The sequence below is a fragment of the Melanotaenia boesemani genome, chromosome 18, assembly GCF_017639745.1.
Source record: "Melanotaenia boesemani isolate fMelBoe1 chromosome 18, fMelBoe1.pri, whole genome shotgun sequence".
In the NCBI taxonomy this organism is placed as follows: Eukaryota; Metazoa; Chordata; class Actinopteri; order Atheriniformes; family Melanotaeniidae; genus Melanotaenia; species Melanotaenia boesemani.
Genome location: NC_055699.1, coordinates 8,567,808 through 8,587,825, shown reverse-complemented (window position 1 = coordinate 8,587,825; position 20,018 = coordinate 8,567,808). Strand labels below are relative to the sequence as shown.

Genomic DNA, 20,018 nt, shown 5'->3' with positions numbered 1-20,018 from the left:
CTGGAAGGAGATACCAAGGCAGAATGTGCTGACACTGTAAATGTGGCCAAACCACAGACTGAAGCCCTGCTATAAACATACAGATCCTATTATTACACATGGGATGAAGGGATTTTCTGATAATACAGAGGCAGCCTGTTCCTGTAATATAATCATACTAATCATTTGTGCTTCACATGAACTGTGCAACATCCCGCATCTCTAAACTTACTCATTTTAAGAGAAAAGTTAGCCAATAACTTTAAAGTTTGAGATGAAATTCTGACTTTATCATTATTCTTTTATCACAAATTATTTTCAGATATTTTCTAAATCAGTCCATGTGGCAACATACAAAACCAAATCCAGATATTATTTACATTACTAGAACGTTAATATAAACATTTAAGTGGCTTAATTTTTTTTTCTAAGGAAAAAAGCTGTAAATTACTGATAAAACACCAATAACTGAAACATAGTCAGACTTTGTGTTTAGATAATATAACTATAGAAGGAGGTCTGAGTCAGTTATTAAAGCAGCGCAAGACCACAAACCTGGACCACACCATCTCATAATAACTGAGCTGTTCATGCCAGCAAATACAAGATGATAGCAGAGAGGCAGCTAAGCTGTTTTTGTAAAAGGTTATACATGAAACAGCATCTTATACCTCAACCAAACAAAAGTTAAGCCTCCTGCACCAGTCTGCGATTTATTATTAGAAGACAGTAATTTTCCTCCCATTGTGTAATTGCTGTTGTAAAGGCACAGATTAGTGGTTGATGCTGTGTGAATATCCAAAGGAGATCTATATGTAAGATGATCCAGCTCATATTACACACTGAGAGGTGTAAACACATCCTTTCAAACTCTTTTTGTGATGCTCCCATATTTGTAATGTGTCCACTTAGGTGGACGAGATCCATCATCATTGCTGGTAGTGAAGTTCAACAGGAATCATAGCCACAAAAAAACTTGAAGTTATCATGACACATGCTAATTAGTTTTAACCTTACAACCTATACGTTTAATTTCTCAGTTACCAAGAGGTGAATATTTCTAATCTGCAAGATGGTTTTCATTTGGTAGCTTGCACACAAGACAGCTTTTAGCTAAGCTAAAAATCCCTTTGGGCAGAAGCAATTTAAGGGGCTCTTGACTAAAGGACATCTTAACTGTGGCAAAGTGAAACTGTCTTTTCATGGCTGGCTGAATTTCTGTATGGACCAAAGATGCAATTGGGAGTAAATAAACAAAAAAAGTAGCACCATGGCAGACTTTTACACCAGCCATCTGTCCTATCTCATAAAATGTAATGTGCACTTTGGATTGCTCTCTTTGCCTCATCTCAACAGCACAACGTTCAGTCGAGTCGTCTGCTTAGAATTCTACTTTAATGTCCGCGGGTACGTTTGTGCATCTGTACAGTAAGGAAGGTTTAACAGCTCGCTCTCACTTGCAATTAACAAGCTACTTCCTGTGCTGTATTCTCATGAATGGCTTTTACCAGAACTGTTTGTAGACGGTTCTTCTCCCACTCCCCTAGCATTAATTACAGCTGAATCGTCATTTCTTGCCTTGACCATATCTTCCAGTAAAGATTACTGTCTGCCTCCTGTTTCTGTGAAATGTCATTGTGTTGTTCAGTGGAGAGAAACAGGGAAAAACCTGCTTGTTCTTTGCTTGGACAAATTAGTTTTTGGTGTGGCTACATACTGGCTCAAATATTGATATTTTGTGACAATAAATATTGAGTTTAAGAATGGATTAATTGTGTTGGTGTGCCTCTAAATCTAAAACGGTAATAATTTTTTCCTCATGGGTCTGTCTCTTCAGACTGCAGTATGAACATTTAAAGTATTTAAAAAAAAAAACAAAAAACAAAAAAAAAGGATCACATGGAGATGCAGGATTACCGCAAAGAAACACAAAACAACCACAAGGAAGCATACAAGACTTAAATTACAGAGCCAGTTTATGTCCAATCCAATGTGTTTTTGGACTGTTTGAGATTTCAGCACCATTTATTTTTTCCAGTGGTTGTCTCCAAATATATTTCAAGCTTCAAGTTTGCTGGTTTTAATATGAACTGCAGCAGCTGCATCACACTCAGAGTTACAGATAACTAAATGAGCAAATTTAGGATAAAAAAAGGGCTGTTTTTCCTGTCTGTATATAAGGAGATGGACAGTTTTGTCTTTGCAGCCCTTTGCATTCCTTGCATAATTTCACTCTGTTGTCAAGCAGGGAGGAAGGAAAGAGGAAGGAGAGGGGAGGAAACTGCTGCAAGAAAAGCAACTGCTGATACAGACAGTGTGAAGTTAAACTCTCTGCACACATGCAACTATAGAGAAGACAAGAGAGAGGGAGAAACATACACTTTTAAAGGCTTTTTATCTTGTCAATGCTTTTTTTTTTTTTTTTTTACACTTTTTCGGCTTATTTTTCTAGGCGCCCTGTTAATCTCTGACTGAAAGACAAACAGATGCACGATCGATGTTGTTTAATCAATTTAGCAGGGGCGTTATCTGAGTCTCTAAAGTCATTTTTCCCCCAAGTCATGCCACGTCTGAGATTACGCCTGTCGATGGGCTGAGCAAACAGTCATCACCAACATCATCCTCCTCCTGCTCACTCAGCTGCAGCTGTCTGCCGCTCAGTGTGGGCTGACCGAAAAAGTTACCGAAGTTGCCTTTCCTTGTTGGCTGGGTTTGAATTTTCCCATTTCTTGCGGCCTTGACTCCTCCAGCTAACTCCCCCCCACCCCGCAGCAGTCCGCCGGGCCGCCGCAGCATGCTGGCCTGACGTCTGAGGAATGGCATCGGCTGTGTTTGAAGGGACGTCGCTGGTCAATATGTTTGTCCGGGACTGCTGGGTTAACGGGATCCGGAGACTCATCATCAGTCAGCGCGGAGAGGAAGAGGAGTTTTTCGAGATCAGGACTGAATGGTCAGACAGGAACATTTTATACTTACATCGGAGTTATTCCGACCTGGGGCGGCTGTTTAAGAGACTATTGGAGTCTTTTCCTGAGGACAGAAGAGATCTCTCTAAATCTCCTCTGATAGAAGGTTGGTCTGGTGAGAGAGACGGACACTTAAACAGGAAATGATGACTGAGCTGTTAGGCCTATTATTAACCCAACTAATAGTCTACACACAAGTGTGAATTTTTTATTTTAGTCAGGGGCGTAGCCTTAGATCAAATGGCCGTGTGCACAGTAGGGCATCTTGGGCTCCTTTTTACTTTTCAGCTGCGCTTATCTGTCCAAATAACGTGAATCTTCACAAAAATCTTTTCATTTAGCTAATCTGAACCAAACTGCTCAAACTTTTCACCTTAAAGTAACAAATAATTGGTTTCTTTAACTAAACAAACAATCATTTTTTTCTATTTGCAGTAACATAAATGTGTATATTAGTACTGATAATGTTTTGGGCTAATCTTGTGCGTCTAGAAAATATATCCAGTTGTCATATACGCTGATACACTGCAGCTGACCTAAAAAACTTCATATGATCCCCAGAAAATTCATATTCCCGTTTGCATTTTGCTTCAGCTAGCACAGCTGTTGTTTTATTCATTTTTGTGGATTACAGGCAGACCCTGTCACCAGAACAGCTGGGAGAGGACAAAGTTCACATCATTTAGTATTTTTCCTGGGTTTAGTCTGTCACCCTTTGTACTTTTGTAGATGTGGGGCAGCATCATCTGTTACTGGTGTGAAAGAAAGCAAAATAAGAAAACAAGACAGTCAACATAATCAATTAGATCTTAGGCTTCTCTGAACTGGTGTACATCATACAGCATCTCACAGAAGTGAGTACACCCTTACCATTTTTGCTAACATTTCATTATATTTTTTCATGGGACAACACTATAGAAATTAAACTTTGACATACAGAATGGTTTTTATAGTTTGGTGTCCTGTATATCAAAGTTTAATTTCTATAGTGTTGTCCCATTAAAAGATATAATAAATATTTGCACAAATGCGAGGGGTGTACTCACTTCTGTGAGATACTGTAGCTAACATAGACATGGGTTTGCTTGGACAGGTTAATAATGAACAAAATCCACTTTCAGATGTCATGGTAGCAGACCTGTTAAATAGTCTGCATGTCTCTCTTTCTTCTCAATATTTAGGACTTAAAAATGTAATCTGTGAGGTCTCCTTTTCTGTCTTTGAAGCTTAAAAGTGAGTTTGCCATCAGGGAAAATACAACAAAGACGTCCATATGGAAATCTGTTCTCTATATTATAAGTCTGCTTAAGTAAAGGAAATGTTTCTGGGCTGATGGGCCAACTTTTTATGAGTATCTGGAAACAAAGGGGAGAAGTTTAAAAAGACAACGACTTAGGCATTCCTATACTTCATTTGCCATTAAATGCAGTGATTAGCAACCTTTATTTAGATCTTAAACTGATATATTTTCTTATGTTCTAAATAAATTCTCAAGTTTACATAAATGCCAAATAGTATAGCAGACGAATTCCGTATCTTAAGCCTGAATACAAGTTTATTTTAGTTTACCAATTAAAACTTATTCAATTTTTATTTTGAACATGAGGCTGTTGATAAATGTTTTTACCCACCATAAATATTCAGTCAGTAGTTGTGCTCTCATTTAATTTTCAGCAAATTTTAAGCAAACCTTTGAAATGACACTGAATAGAATATTTCCATGAGGGACATTTTATTTGGCTGGTTTGGCTCTGTGTATTACATCCATGTAATGGCTTGTGGTCTTTCACCACACAACAAATTTCAAGGAGTATGCAAAGAGAAGCAGCTGTATTCCCATGAAAAATTAAGGGAGTTCTTTAGAATTTTTTATGTTTTTTAAAGTGAGCAACAGCTGTATAGGCCATGTTTATTCTTAAAATGCAAAATCACCTAGTTTCATGATTTATGTCTTGTGTTATATTTTTTATGTCAGTACTTATGTCCATCTGCCCTTTTTTTTAAACAAAACGATACAATTACTTTACAGGGTTACAAATATTTTTTCTTACAAAATTTAATAAAAAATGTTTTCTTTAAAAATTTAGAAGGCAATATTTTACATTTTGTCCGACTCACAAAAAGACAAGTAGGACAAACAAAGCTTTTTAACTGGTAAAATAAATCAAAAGTTTAAAAACAAGATCCCAATTATCCATTGGTAAACAAGTCATTGTTTATGCTTTAAGAATAAAGCCAACTGAACTAAACATTAGATGTTGTAGTTGGCTTTGCCACAGCTTTGCCCCCAGTTTGTTCTGTGTTTATGATCCCCTACAGTTTCCTTGGCACTTTCCTTTTGTCTCTGCTCACTGAGCCTGTTCAAGTGTTTTGGAAACATCTCTTATAGTGGCAACTGGAAAGCTTCACTTCCTGCACATCCACTGAAATAGCTGACAGAGTTGTTGACAGCTCACCACATTGCCTCTGCCAGTGTAATGTGTCATGTATTTTGAGAAGACACATTTCAGATCTCATGACTGGCTTTTCACTTCTTTATTCTGTCTGTCAAGCTCCTACGCTGCTAAATAGCAAATGGAGCTGCGATACTGAAGCTTGCTAAACCAGACATCAGGCTGGCTTAAACATTTCACTCATGGATTATTAACCACAGCGTTAATAACATTGTCTTAATGGGTTTTCATTAATTCCCAGTCTTTCAATTTTTTTTACCTGCATTCCTTTTGCTTCCCTCTCAGATTGAGAGCATTAAGAAAAAAATATTTCTCTATCCTCTTGTCTATTTTGCTTCAGTTTCTGGCTCCAGACATGTTTTCCTGTTACTGTGCTGCACCTCGGCAACAATGATGGCGTGCAGAGCTTTTCAGACTGATGTCATGATGTGAAAGAGAGGCAGAGGATGACTGTGAGAGGAGTGGACTCACCATATTTAGTCCCACTGGTCTGTGAAGGCCTCATAAGACTCACCTTTCATGTGACCCCAGTGTGAACACAAAGGGACATGGTTGCTCATGATCCATGTGATATCATCAGGGAATGTAGGCGTGACAGAAATCTACCTTTCCTACACTAATTCACTACTCACACTACATTTTAGTTGTATACACACATGGACTGAAGTTGTTTTTTTTTAATGTTTTTTAACATTTATAGAGAAATGTAGAATTATTTAAAAAGTTATTCTCTCAGTTAGAAGAAACCAATAAATAGAAATTGATGATTTATATGTGTAATCATTATGATTACACATATTTGATTATATATGATGTAGATATAAATATAATTTTAAATTGAAAATGGCAGGGTAAGTGTTCAACAGGTTCCAGTGGCAGAATTAAGTATTACGGTGCAGACAGCCGAATATGAGATGTCGTCGTATGAGGATATCCTATATTTAACTTACTTAAGTACATAATATACTTAACCTCTCAGCAGGTTTATTAAGTCACTGGGAAGAAGTACTCATAGTCCAAAATGATCAGATAATCGTAAATATCGCTCCATTTTAGGAGACCTATGAAAGTCTGTTTGCTTCTGTTGTTCTGCTAGTTAGTCACAGTGGAATGAAAAAAATGAGTTTTTGTTTCAGGTTTGCCAAATGCACCAACAGACAGGCATTATGAAAACTTTTTTTACATTGTAGAGAGTCATTTTCAGCTATGAGGCCTTAGAAATATATATTTACCAAAAGCTTTTTTAATTTTTGAAAATTTAAATAAATACAAAAAAAAGAAAAGAAAAAGATAACACAGCCTCTTTGAACTGACTATCTTTTACTATATAGCTCATATGTTTCTGTCCTTTTTTTAGGTAAACCAAACAATGCCTTCCAGGAGAGACTCTAAAACTGTCTGTTGTCATTTAGTTGTTGATGTTGTCTTCTACATGTTGACTAAGACAAGTAGAAATAACACGCTGACCAAACTGCTGGCAGTTTGTGGTTGAATGATTAAGTGTTGGGTTGCTAACCGAAGCTTTTCAGATCCTCGCAGAAAAGGAGAAATGTGTGTTACAACATCTGATAATTGTATTAGATAATAAGTTTGAGGAAGATGAACGCCACCGAGTTCAAGATGTCTGATAAGGTAGATGAATTTTGTGGACAACAACAACATTGCATACTGTTTCAGACTGTTATGGTTTCTTCATAATGACTGGTTTTACTGGTATTGTTGCATGTTTTGCTCTTGCAATCCTGACAAGATAAACTGTTGTCACGTTTTTCTCAGAACATGTAGACAATCAAAAGTAACTGCTAGAACTAAATGCATTTTTTTGGAAGATAGTTTCGCTGATAAAATGCTCTAGGAGCTAACAAACTGACTAAGCAGTCTAGAAAATGTTGTATAATTAGTTGTACCATAAGAACAGGATGCCAAGAAGTTCATTCCGGAAATAGACACTTCAACAGGAAGTTGGAGGAAATACTCTCAGGGATTGTGGATGGATGCTAATTGTAATTGTAACTAAAACAGAAAATCCCCACTTTTTTGACAGATGTTGAAATGGCTTGTTTTTATATACATGTTTGTAGTGCTCCTTGCTTCTTTCTTTGCCTGTGCCTTGTTTTGCTGATTTGTCGTGTGCTCCCATTGGAGTGGAAGTGCTGCACTTGGTCATTTTATTGTCAACACTGAAGCATCTGATATAATTTATAGGCTACTATATAAACCCCAGTTTGGGGAAAAATCAATGTGCTATAATGAGCTATGTGCATGTGCCCAGCCCAATAAATAAGGTACACATGTTTTGAGTTGATTCAGAACATTAGTGCTGTCCATGGCAGGACATAAATTTTGCTAATCTTTCTCCAAAGATAACAACTAACAAGGCTGGGTGGTGTTTAAATTCTCACCTGCAAAGTTGTCATTTAGGCTTTCCCCAAGTTTACAACATGAACAAAAGTTTGGGAGTGTAAACATCAGTCTTATGTAATTAAGTTTACAGCGAATATGAGAAAACAGGTCTCAAAGTGACAATGTAAGATAAACAAAAACAGAGTAACAGCTAAAAAGGAGCTTCAGAGTAGGTGGCAGGATAAAATACGTTGTGATGTTTTAACTGCCTAATCACTCCCCACATCCCCTTGAGCATGACGTCATCACTATCAGCCATTATAAATGGATGAGGCTGTGAGTGTTCGTAGTGTTGCTGTAGACTCTCTTACTCAGTACTTCCATGTAACAGAAGCTGCTGTGTGCCTACGTTTTGTCTGTGTTGCTTACACGAGACAGAAACTCATCAGTGATGCTGCTGTCTCCATCGCTATTCATCACACCACATCCCTGTGTCAGCTTGACAGTAAATAATGCTTTGATGACTTCTTGCTCACAGACCTTTTGGCAGGATTGACATTATTACAAACAGCCTCAGTTATTACTGTCGCCTTTTATTACTCATGTTAAAGAAATAGTAGCAATTACATAGCAATTCTGGAGCAATTCTGCTCCATAAAAACAATGAAATAGGTCTGTTTCTTTCCCCTTCTATCTTCAGGTTGGTATCATTGTTAATTAAAAGGTTAATGTAAAAACAGTTCTATCAACCTCCCTCTTGTATATGAAGTAACCTTTCCAAAAAAAAAAAAAAAAAAAAAAGGAAAAATTCCTGTCTGGCTTTTGTTTTTTTGTTTCCAGACTTTATTACATATAAAAGTAAAGAAGTTAAAAAGGTGAAGCTGAGACTGATGGGAATGTATTAGCTTTTTTTTGTTACATTTTCACATCTTGCATGTTATTACATCCCTCCATTTGTAAACCAGGAAACTGCTTGTCACTGTCAAATGTATTCATAAAGTACTTGTAAAGCAATGTGAGGTGAACCAAAGAGGTGTACAACTACACTTGAATAAACAAAGAGCAACAAAGACACAATCAGTAGAAGGTAGAATCAGTAGAATAAAGTAAGTCAAAATAGATCCAATCACATTCTAACTAAAGCACAAGGTACCAGTAATATCAGCACCAAATTATCAGCCTCGCAGTCACAATATGTTACAGTGGAAAAAAGGTTAATATGATGATGTTCCTTTGGGAAATTTAAGTAGAACCTTAGATTTTTTTTCTTAATCTATTAATATTGTTGAGGTATAGAAACTAATCTTTCTGACCATTTAACCACAAAGATTGTTTAAGAAAAGCTTCACCAATTAATTGGATGGCTGTTTATTTTGTTGCACATGTGCACCAAATAACTAAATATAACTTTAATTTATTATTTCCAGAACTCACTAAACAGTAAGCAACATGAATGACATATGTATCTATGTAGGCCATGTTTATCTTTTTGTATGTGTGTGTGTGTGTGTGTGTGTGTGCACTTATTTATTATTTTTTATTTATTGCAGGGCTGGTAAAAATCAAAGAGGCACATGATATTGAGGAGAAGCTGAACGAGGTAGAGAGACTATTGAAGAACGCTATCAACATGCCATGCAAGGTCAGTGTGCTATTTACTGCGAGCTACTTTATGCAGTCAGAATGCCAGAAAATAAACAACAGAGATCTACAGAAAATGCGAAACGCTTGCTTGAAGATATTTCACATATTATACCAGCTTCAAGATTCATAATGGATATGAGCACAACTTTCTCAATATAAGAAATATCCTCCTATACACTGGTTCCCAACCTTTTTTCCTTGGGGACCCCCTTCATACATAATAAATGCCTTTGGCCCCCTGTGCTGGAACCATGCTGGTTTTAGGTTTTCATAAGTGAGATTCTCACCATATATAATGTATTCTGGTCGAGTCCTGAACAACATACAGACTTACTTTTCCCCTTAAAATAGGGAAAATTTGTGGACATTAATCACAATGGCTCTAATGTTCAAAGCCTCAGGGACTCTTTGGGGGACCCCCTTGGTTGGAAGCCACTGCTCTAGTGCACTTGTTCCTGACACTTTTTGAACCATGATCCCCGAGATAACATATATCAGAAACTTCATGAAGGAGGATGAAGTACTTTTAACCAACTTATCCAAGTTGGTTAGAAAGAACTGTCCTTTTGTTAACTAGCTTGTACCTTAAAAACATGTTGCTGTTTTCACAAAGTAATAGTTGTGTTTTGTAGAAAAGTAACCATGACAAAAAACTAAAAGGCACTGATAAATGAAATTTTACAGTAGGTTAGCATTCCACTAGCATTCCATGTTTGCAGACTTAGGAAATCCTCCCGTCTGTGTTTTACTGGTTGATGTTATGGAAACAGCTACTAATGCATTTAAAAACATCTCTCTGCAGTATTCCAGGTCAGAGGTGATGTTGACTTTCTTTGAGCGCTCACCGCTGGACCAAGTGTTAAGGAACGACAAAGTCCACAGAATCCAGCCATGTTTTCAGAGTCCGATCAAGATATCAGGTACACCTATTGCTGTCATCCCTAAGGTCATGATAACACAACAAGTGGCATAACATTGCACTCTGTAACTTGTAGAAATCATGCGGTCGAATGGATTTTGTCTGGCCAATACAGAAACCATAGTGTTCGATCACAGTATCCCTGAAGAAAAGGAGAGACCTTCATCAACAGATTCTGTAGAGCATACGTGAGTATTGACAGAACTTACCAATGTTTACATCCACTTATTGTTCAGTCATGATTATAATTACCTTTTAATGAAGTTACTCTATAAACACCAGTATAAAATGCAAATTAAACAAATTAATTTAGCCTTTATTCTAAAATTAAAGGCTTAACTCAGAATGAACCCATTTATATCAGGTTGGCTACAATTTAGAGAAAATTAGGAACCTGTTTCCTCACAAAATGTAGGATTTCCTTGTTTGCTTTAGAGTTGTTGAGTGAAGAAGTCCTTAAACGTGACCCTCCGCTCCCCTTCGTTCACCACAGGAAATGGGTCTGTACACCTCTTCCTTCCCTGGGTGGAAATAAAAGAGGAACACATTCCTCTCGGTGCTTCACACAAAACATGTTGCATCACTCCTAAATGACTTGAGCATTTGCTGCTTCAGGGCTTGTTTCTGCAGGTTGATGTACGCAGTTCACACATTAACTTTAGATTCTGAGGGTAGACTGCACAAATCCATATCCTGTCCCTGGGATAATATCTATTCCATGTTTTTTCCAGGTATGAAGATGGAACAGAGTTTTTACCAATGGAAGCAGATGTTTGTGAAGAGGAAACAGAAGCATATGTCACCAACCTCTCCTACTACCATCTAGTCCCATTTGAAACTGACATCCTGGAATGAAGACTTATGGATGGAAACCTTTTTAATGGAACCAAACTACGCAATGTTGCACATGGTGTCTCCATTTGAATGCTGCAGCTACTTATTGTAGCAGCTTATAGAGTTGCTTAAGTTTTTTTTCCCTTTTTTTATATATATAAAACAGTATGCAACATTGGTTGTTTGCATCAGCGGCACCACTTCATCCACTTTATGTGACATCACCAGTGTGCCTCACCCAGGGCCTTACATTTTTTTAATCATTTGAGTGTATAAGGCTTTAAAGTGATGCAGCAGGAACATGCCACCTTGCCTCTTAACAGAGCTCAAAGCTATCAGAGTTTGTGGACTGGAGTGTGTCTGAGACTGATGGAGCGGGGACTACGCATCATTTAAATTTTATAAACCAATATAACTTATTGGACCAGTCAGTGTTTCTTTATCTGATTGACCAGCAAACATTTTATCTGACTGAACCGTTTTATCCGTCTCATTTATTCATTTATCGACCGCTCCTTGAAGCCGGTTGCCTGATTCAATGGAGAGATTTGTGATGCATCTGCAGAGCCCATTGTCTTCTTGCTTGAACTACTCCCTAAAGTGCTACCCCCAGTATTACCTCTGGTGTGGGAGTACAAAAACGCTGCCGTGAAGCTTTGTGTGAGATTGTTGTTTATGGTGCACGTTCCACCAGCATTCAATTTCAGATTGTGCACCAGCTTAAAACTCTTATTTTGGTTGCTGTGATACACAGTGTGTTTTTGGGGCATGATAGCACTCCAACAGCCGTGTGAAACTGGACTACATTTGTTCTGATGACAGACATGAGGAATTTAGCTGCTGCTAAACAAAAGAAAAGAAATTCTTCTCTGTAACAAATAGTCACTATAAGTGGATGGTGCACTGAGGAAGACTCATGAAGATTTTATGCAACAGACCCATGTTTGTTAGCATTAGCAGGAGACTGATTTTCATGGTGCTTCTGTGTTAGTTTTTGGACTGCCATCAAGATAAAGAATATAAAAGAAACACAAAGGATTTTTGTAATTTTGTTTCCAAAGTGGGAACATAATGCTGCCAAGAATGTTTTTTTTATGATGTTTTGTCTTAATGCTAAAATAGAATGTAATTATGTAATAAATGTAGCTGGTAGTGTTTATCTACTATAAGCAATTTCCAGATAATTTGCTATATTATGGTGGAGACCAAGTGTGGCCATTCTGTGGAAAACTAAATCATGTCACTGCTTTTGCTGCCATCTGAAGAATGACAAAATGGGGCTTTGTTTATTTTCTCTGCTGAGGTCATTTCTGTCCTGTTCTGTAAGATGACATGAGTGGGTTCAGTGTGGGAGTCTGCAGCTTAGCCTGTGATGGCAGAACAAGTCCTTTCTTTATCTTAAGAAGACAAACAGCTTGGCTTTACTGCAACCTCATATAGGAAAAGTTTGAAGAAAAAAGCAAACAGTTTATTAAAATTCATGCCTTTGCAGGTTTTTAGACCTTCACATCCTAAGGGCACTTTCATTTCTGAAAAATTGATCGTGGAAATCAGTGGAGCATTGCATATGTTTTGAATGCAACTGAAAGGCTGTAAATGTTTATTTGTGTAGGATTAACTGTCATTGTTTTGGCAGTTTTATGACTGCAGGAGCCACTGCAGTCTTACAATGTAGGCTAACAGCTTGAGTCCAGGTTTTTGCCCCTCTAAATACAAAAAGCATTGAACCCTCACAGACTTGGCACATGGGCCTTCAGCATGTCCTCCGCATGAGTCTATTTAGTAACACAGTCATGATCTTTACTCACCCCGTGAGAAAGTTCAGCTCTTTCACAGGGTACAACAACTTTTTCATGCTGTTCTTTTTTTGTTTTGATCATAAAGGTTTCTGATAAATGGATCTTTTGTAGCATACTTAACGCCACTGTTATTTTAATTTAATAAGAAGGAACTGGGATTTCTTATTTAAGGTTTTCGAGTCCAAGAATAGTTTTAAATTCCTGAAAGGCCAAATGAGTTAATATAAAAAGAAAAAACTGATCTTAAGATGTTTTTTTTTGCCCATTTTCAGCCCCATTTTGAATATTTTGCCACAGTCTCTGTAAAACTTTGGCTGCAATGGTACAAAACCTGTTCAGTGCAGTGAAGGGAATGAGTAACAGAAAGCTGCTACTCAAGTTTCTGTGACATTTTAAAACATGTCAGAATCCTCATTATGCCAGCTTTTTAAGACATAATACATAAAAAATGTATTTATGTTGCAAACTTCAGCCACTTTCTGTGAAACTAACCGTTCTATGCCTTGTTATTGTATGTTTACATTCTCATGTCATGTGTAGGAGGATTCTTTGCTGTGTAAATATGTCAAAATGTAGTTTATCTTAATGATGAACTTTAATAATAACATGTTAACATGTTTGATAACTATGAAGCTATTCAGTATTAAATACAAATTATTACTCTGAATGCGCTCTCAAAACAAATAAATATGTTTTCAATAAATGTAATTGATATGATTATTATTCATATGATCGCAGAGGAGGGGGTCAGTCAGCAGTGATAACATGAAAAACAAAACAAATAAAAGAGTTCTGTGCTTAAGAACAAAAATACAAAAAAAATCCTGCAATCATTTACCTGAGAAATAAGAACACATGATGACAATGATTATTTTGACCGCGTTATTCAGCTTTTAACAGAATGTTTTATGTTTTACAATGAGTTATATCCAGTAGAGGGAACAGCTTGTGATGGACTCATCCTGCTGCTCTTTGTCTTAGAGGGACACCCTGTGGTTGTTGCTGGTAGTCTTCATCAGTGTTTTTCTCATTCAAAACTATTAAATACAGCCAGCATAAAAATACAACTTTGTAAATAAAAAATAACAAAGGACAAAAATAAACATGTTAAATATGTAGTTTCCTATTATCATAATCTACGTTTGTTATTAGATTTAATTACATAAATATGTTACCAAACATGCCAAACGGAAACATTATTTTTTTACCATTTTATCAAAGTATTATGTTGCACTGTTGCAACCAAAGTTTCATAGTAAGAAATGAACAAAAGGATTATGCGCACCTTTATTAAACTATGCTTGAACCCTCTTTGCAGTAGCTTTCAGAAATAGTTCTCCAGACTTTTTGAAGGGCATTTCGGAGCTTTGGGTGTTGCTGCCTTTTGTTGTGTTCTCTATCAGGATGACCCTATACTGCATCAGTAATTTTGAGGTCCAGGTTCTGGAAAGGATTCACTGCTCCATAAGACCTGTTACCACTGATGCTCTGTATAGTTCTTGTGTCACTTGGCATATCTCAGCCTTTTATCCCTGTTTTCCTTTCATGAGATTGGCTTCTTACAAGTCACCTCTCCATTGAGACCTTTTCTGATTAAGCTTTAATAAACAGTAAATGGATCAACAGAATGTCCAGATGCATTTCTCAGGTTCTGTGTCAGGTCTTTGCTGAATTGTTTCCTATTTCTTAAGGAAATGACTTTCAAACATTAATAATCTGCTGTGGATATTTTTTTAGACCTCAAACTTATTTTCTTCCTCCACCTGTTCACTTTCCTCAAATATTTTAAGACGAACTGTGCCACACTGAAATATGCCAGGTTTTCAGATGGTCTAATAAGTCTCTGGGCATCATCTTGTTCATCATTTTTGAGCTGTAAAAAAGACAGTATTACTTAACTGTGATGAATACCACATATATTGTTGATAAAATTTGTATTTTTTAATTTTTTAATTTTAAAACAGGATTTTGTGGGTAAAGAAATGGCTCGGGGTTTCACCCTCAGGGTGAAACCAGTCTACCTCATGAGAAAATTTTAAAACCCCCACAGCTTCTTGCTCCAGATGCAAACAGATGGTCTGAAGAGACGTGAACTTATATGGTGTAGATATGCTAGTTTCAGACTTCTTTTTCTTCCACAGAATTTCTGATTAAATATTCCTGCAGTGGGACGGATTTGTGCTTTTGAGGGGTGTAAGAGTAACACCTTACTTTATTCTTTACCTGCTGATCCTCATCTGGTCATCTGATCATCAACCGCTCAAATCATAGCAGCAACATATTACAGCAGCACTTCCTGCAGCTGCCACAACCTGCTGCAAGTCTCCACAGCTTTCCAGAGCTGCTAAAAGGCCAGTGTAACAGCGCTAATGGCTCAGACTGATAGGGTTCAGGAACACCTTGTTCTTGTGTAGCTGAAGAGATGCAGGAGGGGAAAAGTCTTCCACCTCAAAAGACTGCTCTGTGGCATAGATACTTTGTGAATCTCGCTTTCCATTTTGCCAGTGAGCTGAGCTGCTGTCTGTCAATCATTTCTGCCTGTGCATCCCAACCCACCCACTTTCTGCTCCGTGATCACCCCAAACCCCCTCCCCAAGACTTTAGCACTTAATAAGAAAGAAGAAAATACAGTAAAAAAAAGCACAAAACAAACAAACAAAACAGAAACAATAACAACAAAGACCAAAAGTAAAATAAAAAGAGAATGTATTATTATTTCCTAAAATCCAACATTACCAGTGCTAATACATACTTGAACAAACAAACAAACAAGAAAACAAACAAACAAATAAATAAATAAAAATAAATAAATAAATGGAAGTAATCCTTGTTTAAAATTACAATCTTCAAAAATATTTCTAAGATCAATTTAGCATTGTATCTGTCTCTATTAATTGATGAGTACTATCATACATGAATGGATAAAAAACAATGTACTTGTATTGATCAAATATGTATACATTATCTATGAACTTATTTTCCTGAATTAATTAATTTATTGATACTAAATATCAATCCATAAAAACTATATTGCCACCATATGACGTTGCCCTCAGGAGGCTGCGTAACGACACGCATGCGCAGAGAGCAGATTTAGCAGCTGTATTTCCTGCTTGCTGTTTCCACTCGGAGCAATGGCAGAAGTGAAAGCTTCCCTGATTTGTGGAGGTACGTTCACTTGTTACTTCATGTACAATTGACACTATACTACATATGTAATACCAACATGTATTTAAAACGACCCTTAAAGCTGCTGCTGTTGAAATTAAGGCGCAATCGGAAGCACAGTTAGCTACTGCAACAGCTTTAGCTGGTGATGCTTCAGTCATGAGGTCTCAGACTGGAGGAGAATACAGGCTGGGACTCTGGTTGACACTAATAAACACTTACTTTGTCTGATACTTGTGTTTCTTTTTATCATGGCAGCTATAGCGGCTTTCCTAAGTTCAACGGTGCTTGCTTTTGTTGAAGACCTAGATGACTCGTAAGTGATGCATTCATGTTTGCTCCACAATTCAGCTTCCTGCTAGTCTCATAAAACATGCTCATTCAATGCAACTTCCGCGAGTAAAATGATCCTTTCTGCGCATTCAGCGACTCGGTGCCTCTTACTTATTTTATTTAGACCATTTTCTAAATAAAGTAGGTATTGTGTGAAACAGAGCCAAAAAAATCTAAAGATTCAGCTTTTTAAACAGCCACGTGTTTCTATAAAAAGCATACAGGAACGGTGGTGGTGCTTACTTTTTCTCAAGGTTCCAGGGGCAAGTTTTAACTGGATTCCTTTTATATGAAGTATGTATAGGCTATCTTGTATAAGCCTGCTTATGGCAGATCCTAAATATTTATTTTGCAATGAAATGGTGACTAGGTGCAGTTATACTAGAGTTTGATTTCCATGCATGTAATATATATGATTATTTTTGTGTTCAACAAATTACAAATGTCTTGTAAAGGGATTCCTTCAGTATGTTTTTGAAAATGTTATGTCATCTTAAATGATACAGTTTAATCTAAGTCACCACAACTGTGTATGCTCTCTTTTGTCGTTTTAATAGATTTAAAGATACCAGAGTGAATGACATCTGGCTGGTTGATGTAAGTCTGACACACACACTCACACACTAATCTGGGTCCATTGAGCTCTGGTTTACATGGTATCCAGTGCTCCGCTGTCTGGATCATCCCTTGCGGAAGTGAGGGCAGTCATGGTGGGATTTAAGCAAGGTGGGGGTGTACAGGTCGTCCTCTTGTGTTGGTGATTAGTGCATTAGAAGTCATGCGTGCCGGGCAAAGCCACGGGGTTTGCAGAGGTTTATATCAGAATTTGTGTCCAGGCCCATTAAACGGAAAGTTGCTTTCGTTGCTAGTTTACAGAAGTAAGGATTCAAATCAGGAAGTTTTGTGTATTGATGTCACTATTTCTCACACAAAAACATGTTCTGAAATTTTTACAACCGAACTTCTAAAATTAAATTTAATCTAAAGTGCTTAGTTGTTACGTGTAGACACTAAACTGGTTCATCCCTTCAGTCATCTATCTTTGTTACGCTTAAGTGATTCCTAGGCCAGCGTTAAGTAGCTTATAAAACAGAACAATACCCATTCTTCTGAAACTGGTCAAAAAGAAGGACTTGATAGAAAAACCTTTGAAATCCTGGGGAACTACCTTAAAAGTTTCAAGAACATCTGGCTGCTTGGAAACATAATAAAACTAAACGAGAGGTGGCGTAAGACTTTAGCACTCAACTTTGTCAATAAGGACATAATGTTTTTTTAAAAAGTGTAAAACCACAAAAAAAAAACAAACAGCAAAAAAAACCCAAAACAAAAGACAAAATGCTAAATAAAAAATAAATAAATGAATGAATGTTATTTGAAACTGACAAATTCAGTTCAAAGTAGTGAAAGAGAAGTTAATCTATGACGTTTTCTTCTTAAAACTACTTATCTAATATAGTCTTACATTCAAAGCTACACTTATATTGATTTAATCAAAAAGATCAAAGTTTCTTAAGTTGTTTTTAATTGTCTTTTCTTATTGTTTTATTTTGGTTTTACAGCACGTAAAGTTTACCATTCCTCATTTCTTTGGCTGACATAGTTGGTGAGAAGTAGGCGATAACATTGAATCAAATAATATCTTAAGAGTCTGATATTTCTCTTATGACAAGTATGGACTTCCAAAGGATATATACTAAGCTACCATGTTTTTAGAGAAATCACAAATAATAAAAATGAAAATCAAGTCACCAGTTCATCATAAAATAATTGTGTGTTATAATATGAAGCTTATGTAGAAGAACTGGATGGAGGGGTGTAACAGTGGAAGAGTTTTGTAGATTGGAGCTTTTGTTTGTGACCTTTGTTGCAGTCAGATGACTGGACTCTTTTTTTATCGCTAGGACTAGTACCAAAATTTGCCCACAGCGCTTCAGTTGTGTTTGCAGCTAATTAGCTCAAAAAAGTTATGCACCTCAAGAGAAACAGCTGTTCATTCAGGTGTCATTAAGACAGAGCAGAGAAACAGAGAAGCGATTGTTGGCTGCTCCTAATAAAGTTAAAAAGAGCCATTCCAAAACTATTGAGATAAATTGTCAACAAATAGATTCGAGGGGAATGTGCAAATATTCTGACATGCTTATTATGAGATGAAGATGTATCAGGGGGAAAAAAAAGAAAGCAAACATACTGGATGTGATTAACAAACAAAAATGTTATTTCAAACTGTAAATATAAATGTTATCTTCTGTTAAGAGAGTGCAAATCATTTAAGTTTATATGCCATTACTAAGCAATTTAAACAGCTAAAATAAAAAAGACATTAATTTGCATCCAAAAAGGAGCATTTTTAACATAGACAAGTTCTATAAACTATGTTGAGCAGATAATGGTACAGGTAGTTAAAACACACCCATAAAGTTATTTTTTATAAATGGATAAGATAAGTTAGTAACACATCCTTGGATTTTGAGCCAGGCTGATATAGAGGGGTGGGTAGTAGCGTTGGCTGGACGATGAGCCTCATTCAGGTCTGTTTTTGCAGAAAACATTAAAAATGCAAAAGCCAATAGAACTCTGCCAGAGTACAGACAACTTTAAGTCGGTGGTTCTTTTTTAATTTGTATAAAACCTATAGAAATTCATAATGAACTGTAAAAATCATGCTAACTACTAAAATACTAAGCATACAAGGAAAAATTCCCATGTTTTGTTGGACATGCATAATTTGTGTAGGTTTTTCCATTTTATTAGAATGTCAGATTTCCTTGCTGAGTGTCTCACAACAGGAAATGAATGAAGGGAAGGAAAGACTTTGAGGATGAGTCACTGAAAAGTGTTTTTCTTCAGTTTAATGTGCGACCATGGTGAAGCGGTGGCAATTAAAACTATATTTCTGGTTTTGTTGAACCACTCTGCGTTCCAAACCGACTGGACAAGACATGTTAAACAGACTATTATCTTGCCTAAATTTATAATTGTGCAATCAAAGTTCTGATCTATGATCACGTCTTTTTAGTTTCTTAGAATATAGCCTGGTGTTTCAACGTAGCTACAAGAAGCAACGCTCTAAATATTACAATAGGTGCAGTTTAATGGACATCATTGATAAATGGAACTTAATGACAAAATATTGACCTAATTTGTGTGTTTTTCAAATTTAAAAGTATCTAATTATGTGAGAGTGACAACATGATTGCTTTCCTCTTATGGTCTTTTTCAGTTCTATGCTCCATGGTGTGGTTATTGTAAAAAACTAGAGCCAGTATGGCACGAAGTGGGAGCAGAGCTGAAGAGCTCCGGATCACCGGTTCGTGTAGGAAAGATGGATGCCACTGCTTACTCAGGTGAGTAAATCATCAGGCAGTTTGATATATTCCCTTGGAGCTTTTGCATCTTCAGGTCATATTTTCTTATTTTATTTATTTATTTATGTGCTTCCTCTTTGCTGACCGTATTGCCTGCTAAGTCTACTTTAACATTTTTTATGTTGTTTATTCTGACATTACCTCAATATTGCCAGATCTTTGTAAAATGAATTTACTACTTTTATGGCTAAAACTCAGTTGGGAATGAGTGC

General features: G+C 36.7%; 2 protein-coding genes across 2 annotated transcripts in view; both read left to right on the top strand.

Annotated features, from left to right (window-relative positions):
• The first annotated feature begins 2,325 nt into the window (after positions 1 to 2,325).
• Positions 2,326 to 13,637, top strand: pxdc1b (PX domain containing 1b). The gene is made up of 5 exons (XM_041968241.1): positions 2,326 to 3,051; positions 9,292 to 9,383; positions 10,188 to 10,305; positions 10,381 to 10,492; positions 11,036 to 13,637. Exons 1-5 carry the CDS (start codon positions 2,796 to 2,798, stop codon positions 11,157 to 11,159), a joined length of 702 nt encoding a protein of 233 aa, XP_041824175.1. The 5' UTR covers positions 2,326 to 2,795; the 3' UTR covers positions 11,160 to 13,637.
• Positions 13,638 to 16,011: 2,374 nt separating this feature from the next.
• The window catches only part of LOC121628928 (protein disulfide-isomerase TMX3-like), a 39,125-nt gene continuing 35,118 nt past the window's right edge, over positions 16,012 to 20,018 (top strand). Inside the window, exons 1-4 of the mRNA XM_041968349.1 lie at positions 16,012 to 16,105; positions 16,364 to 16,421; positions 16,996 to 17,035; positions 19,662 to 19,785. Of these exons, the coding sequence (XP_041824283.1) occupies positions 16,072 to 16,105; positions 16,364 to 16,421; positions 16,996 to 17,035; positions 19,662 to 19,785 (256 nt within the window). The 5' untranslated portion in view covers positions 16,012 to 16,071. The remainder of the gene's footprint in view (positions 16,106 to 16,363; positions 16,422 to 16,995; positions 17,036 to 19,661; positions 19,786 to 20,018) is intronic.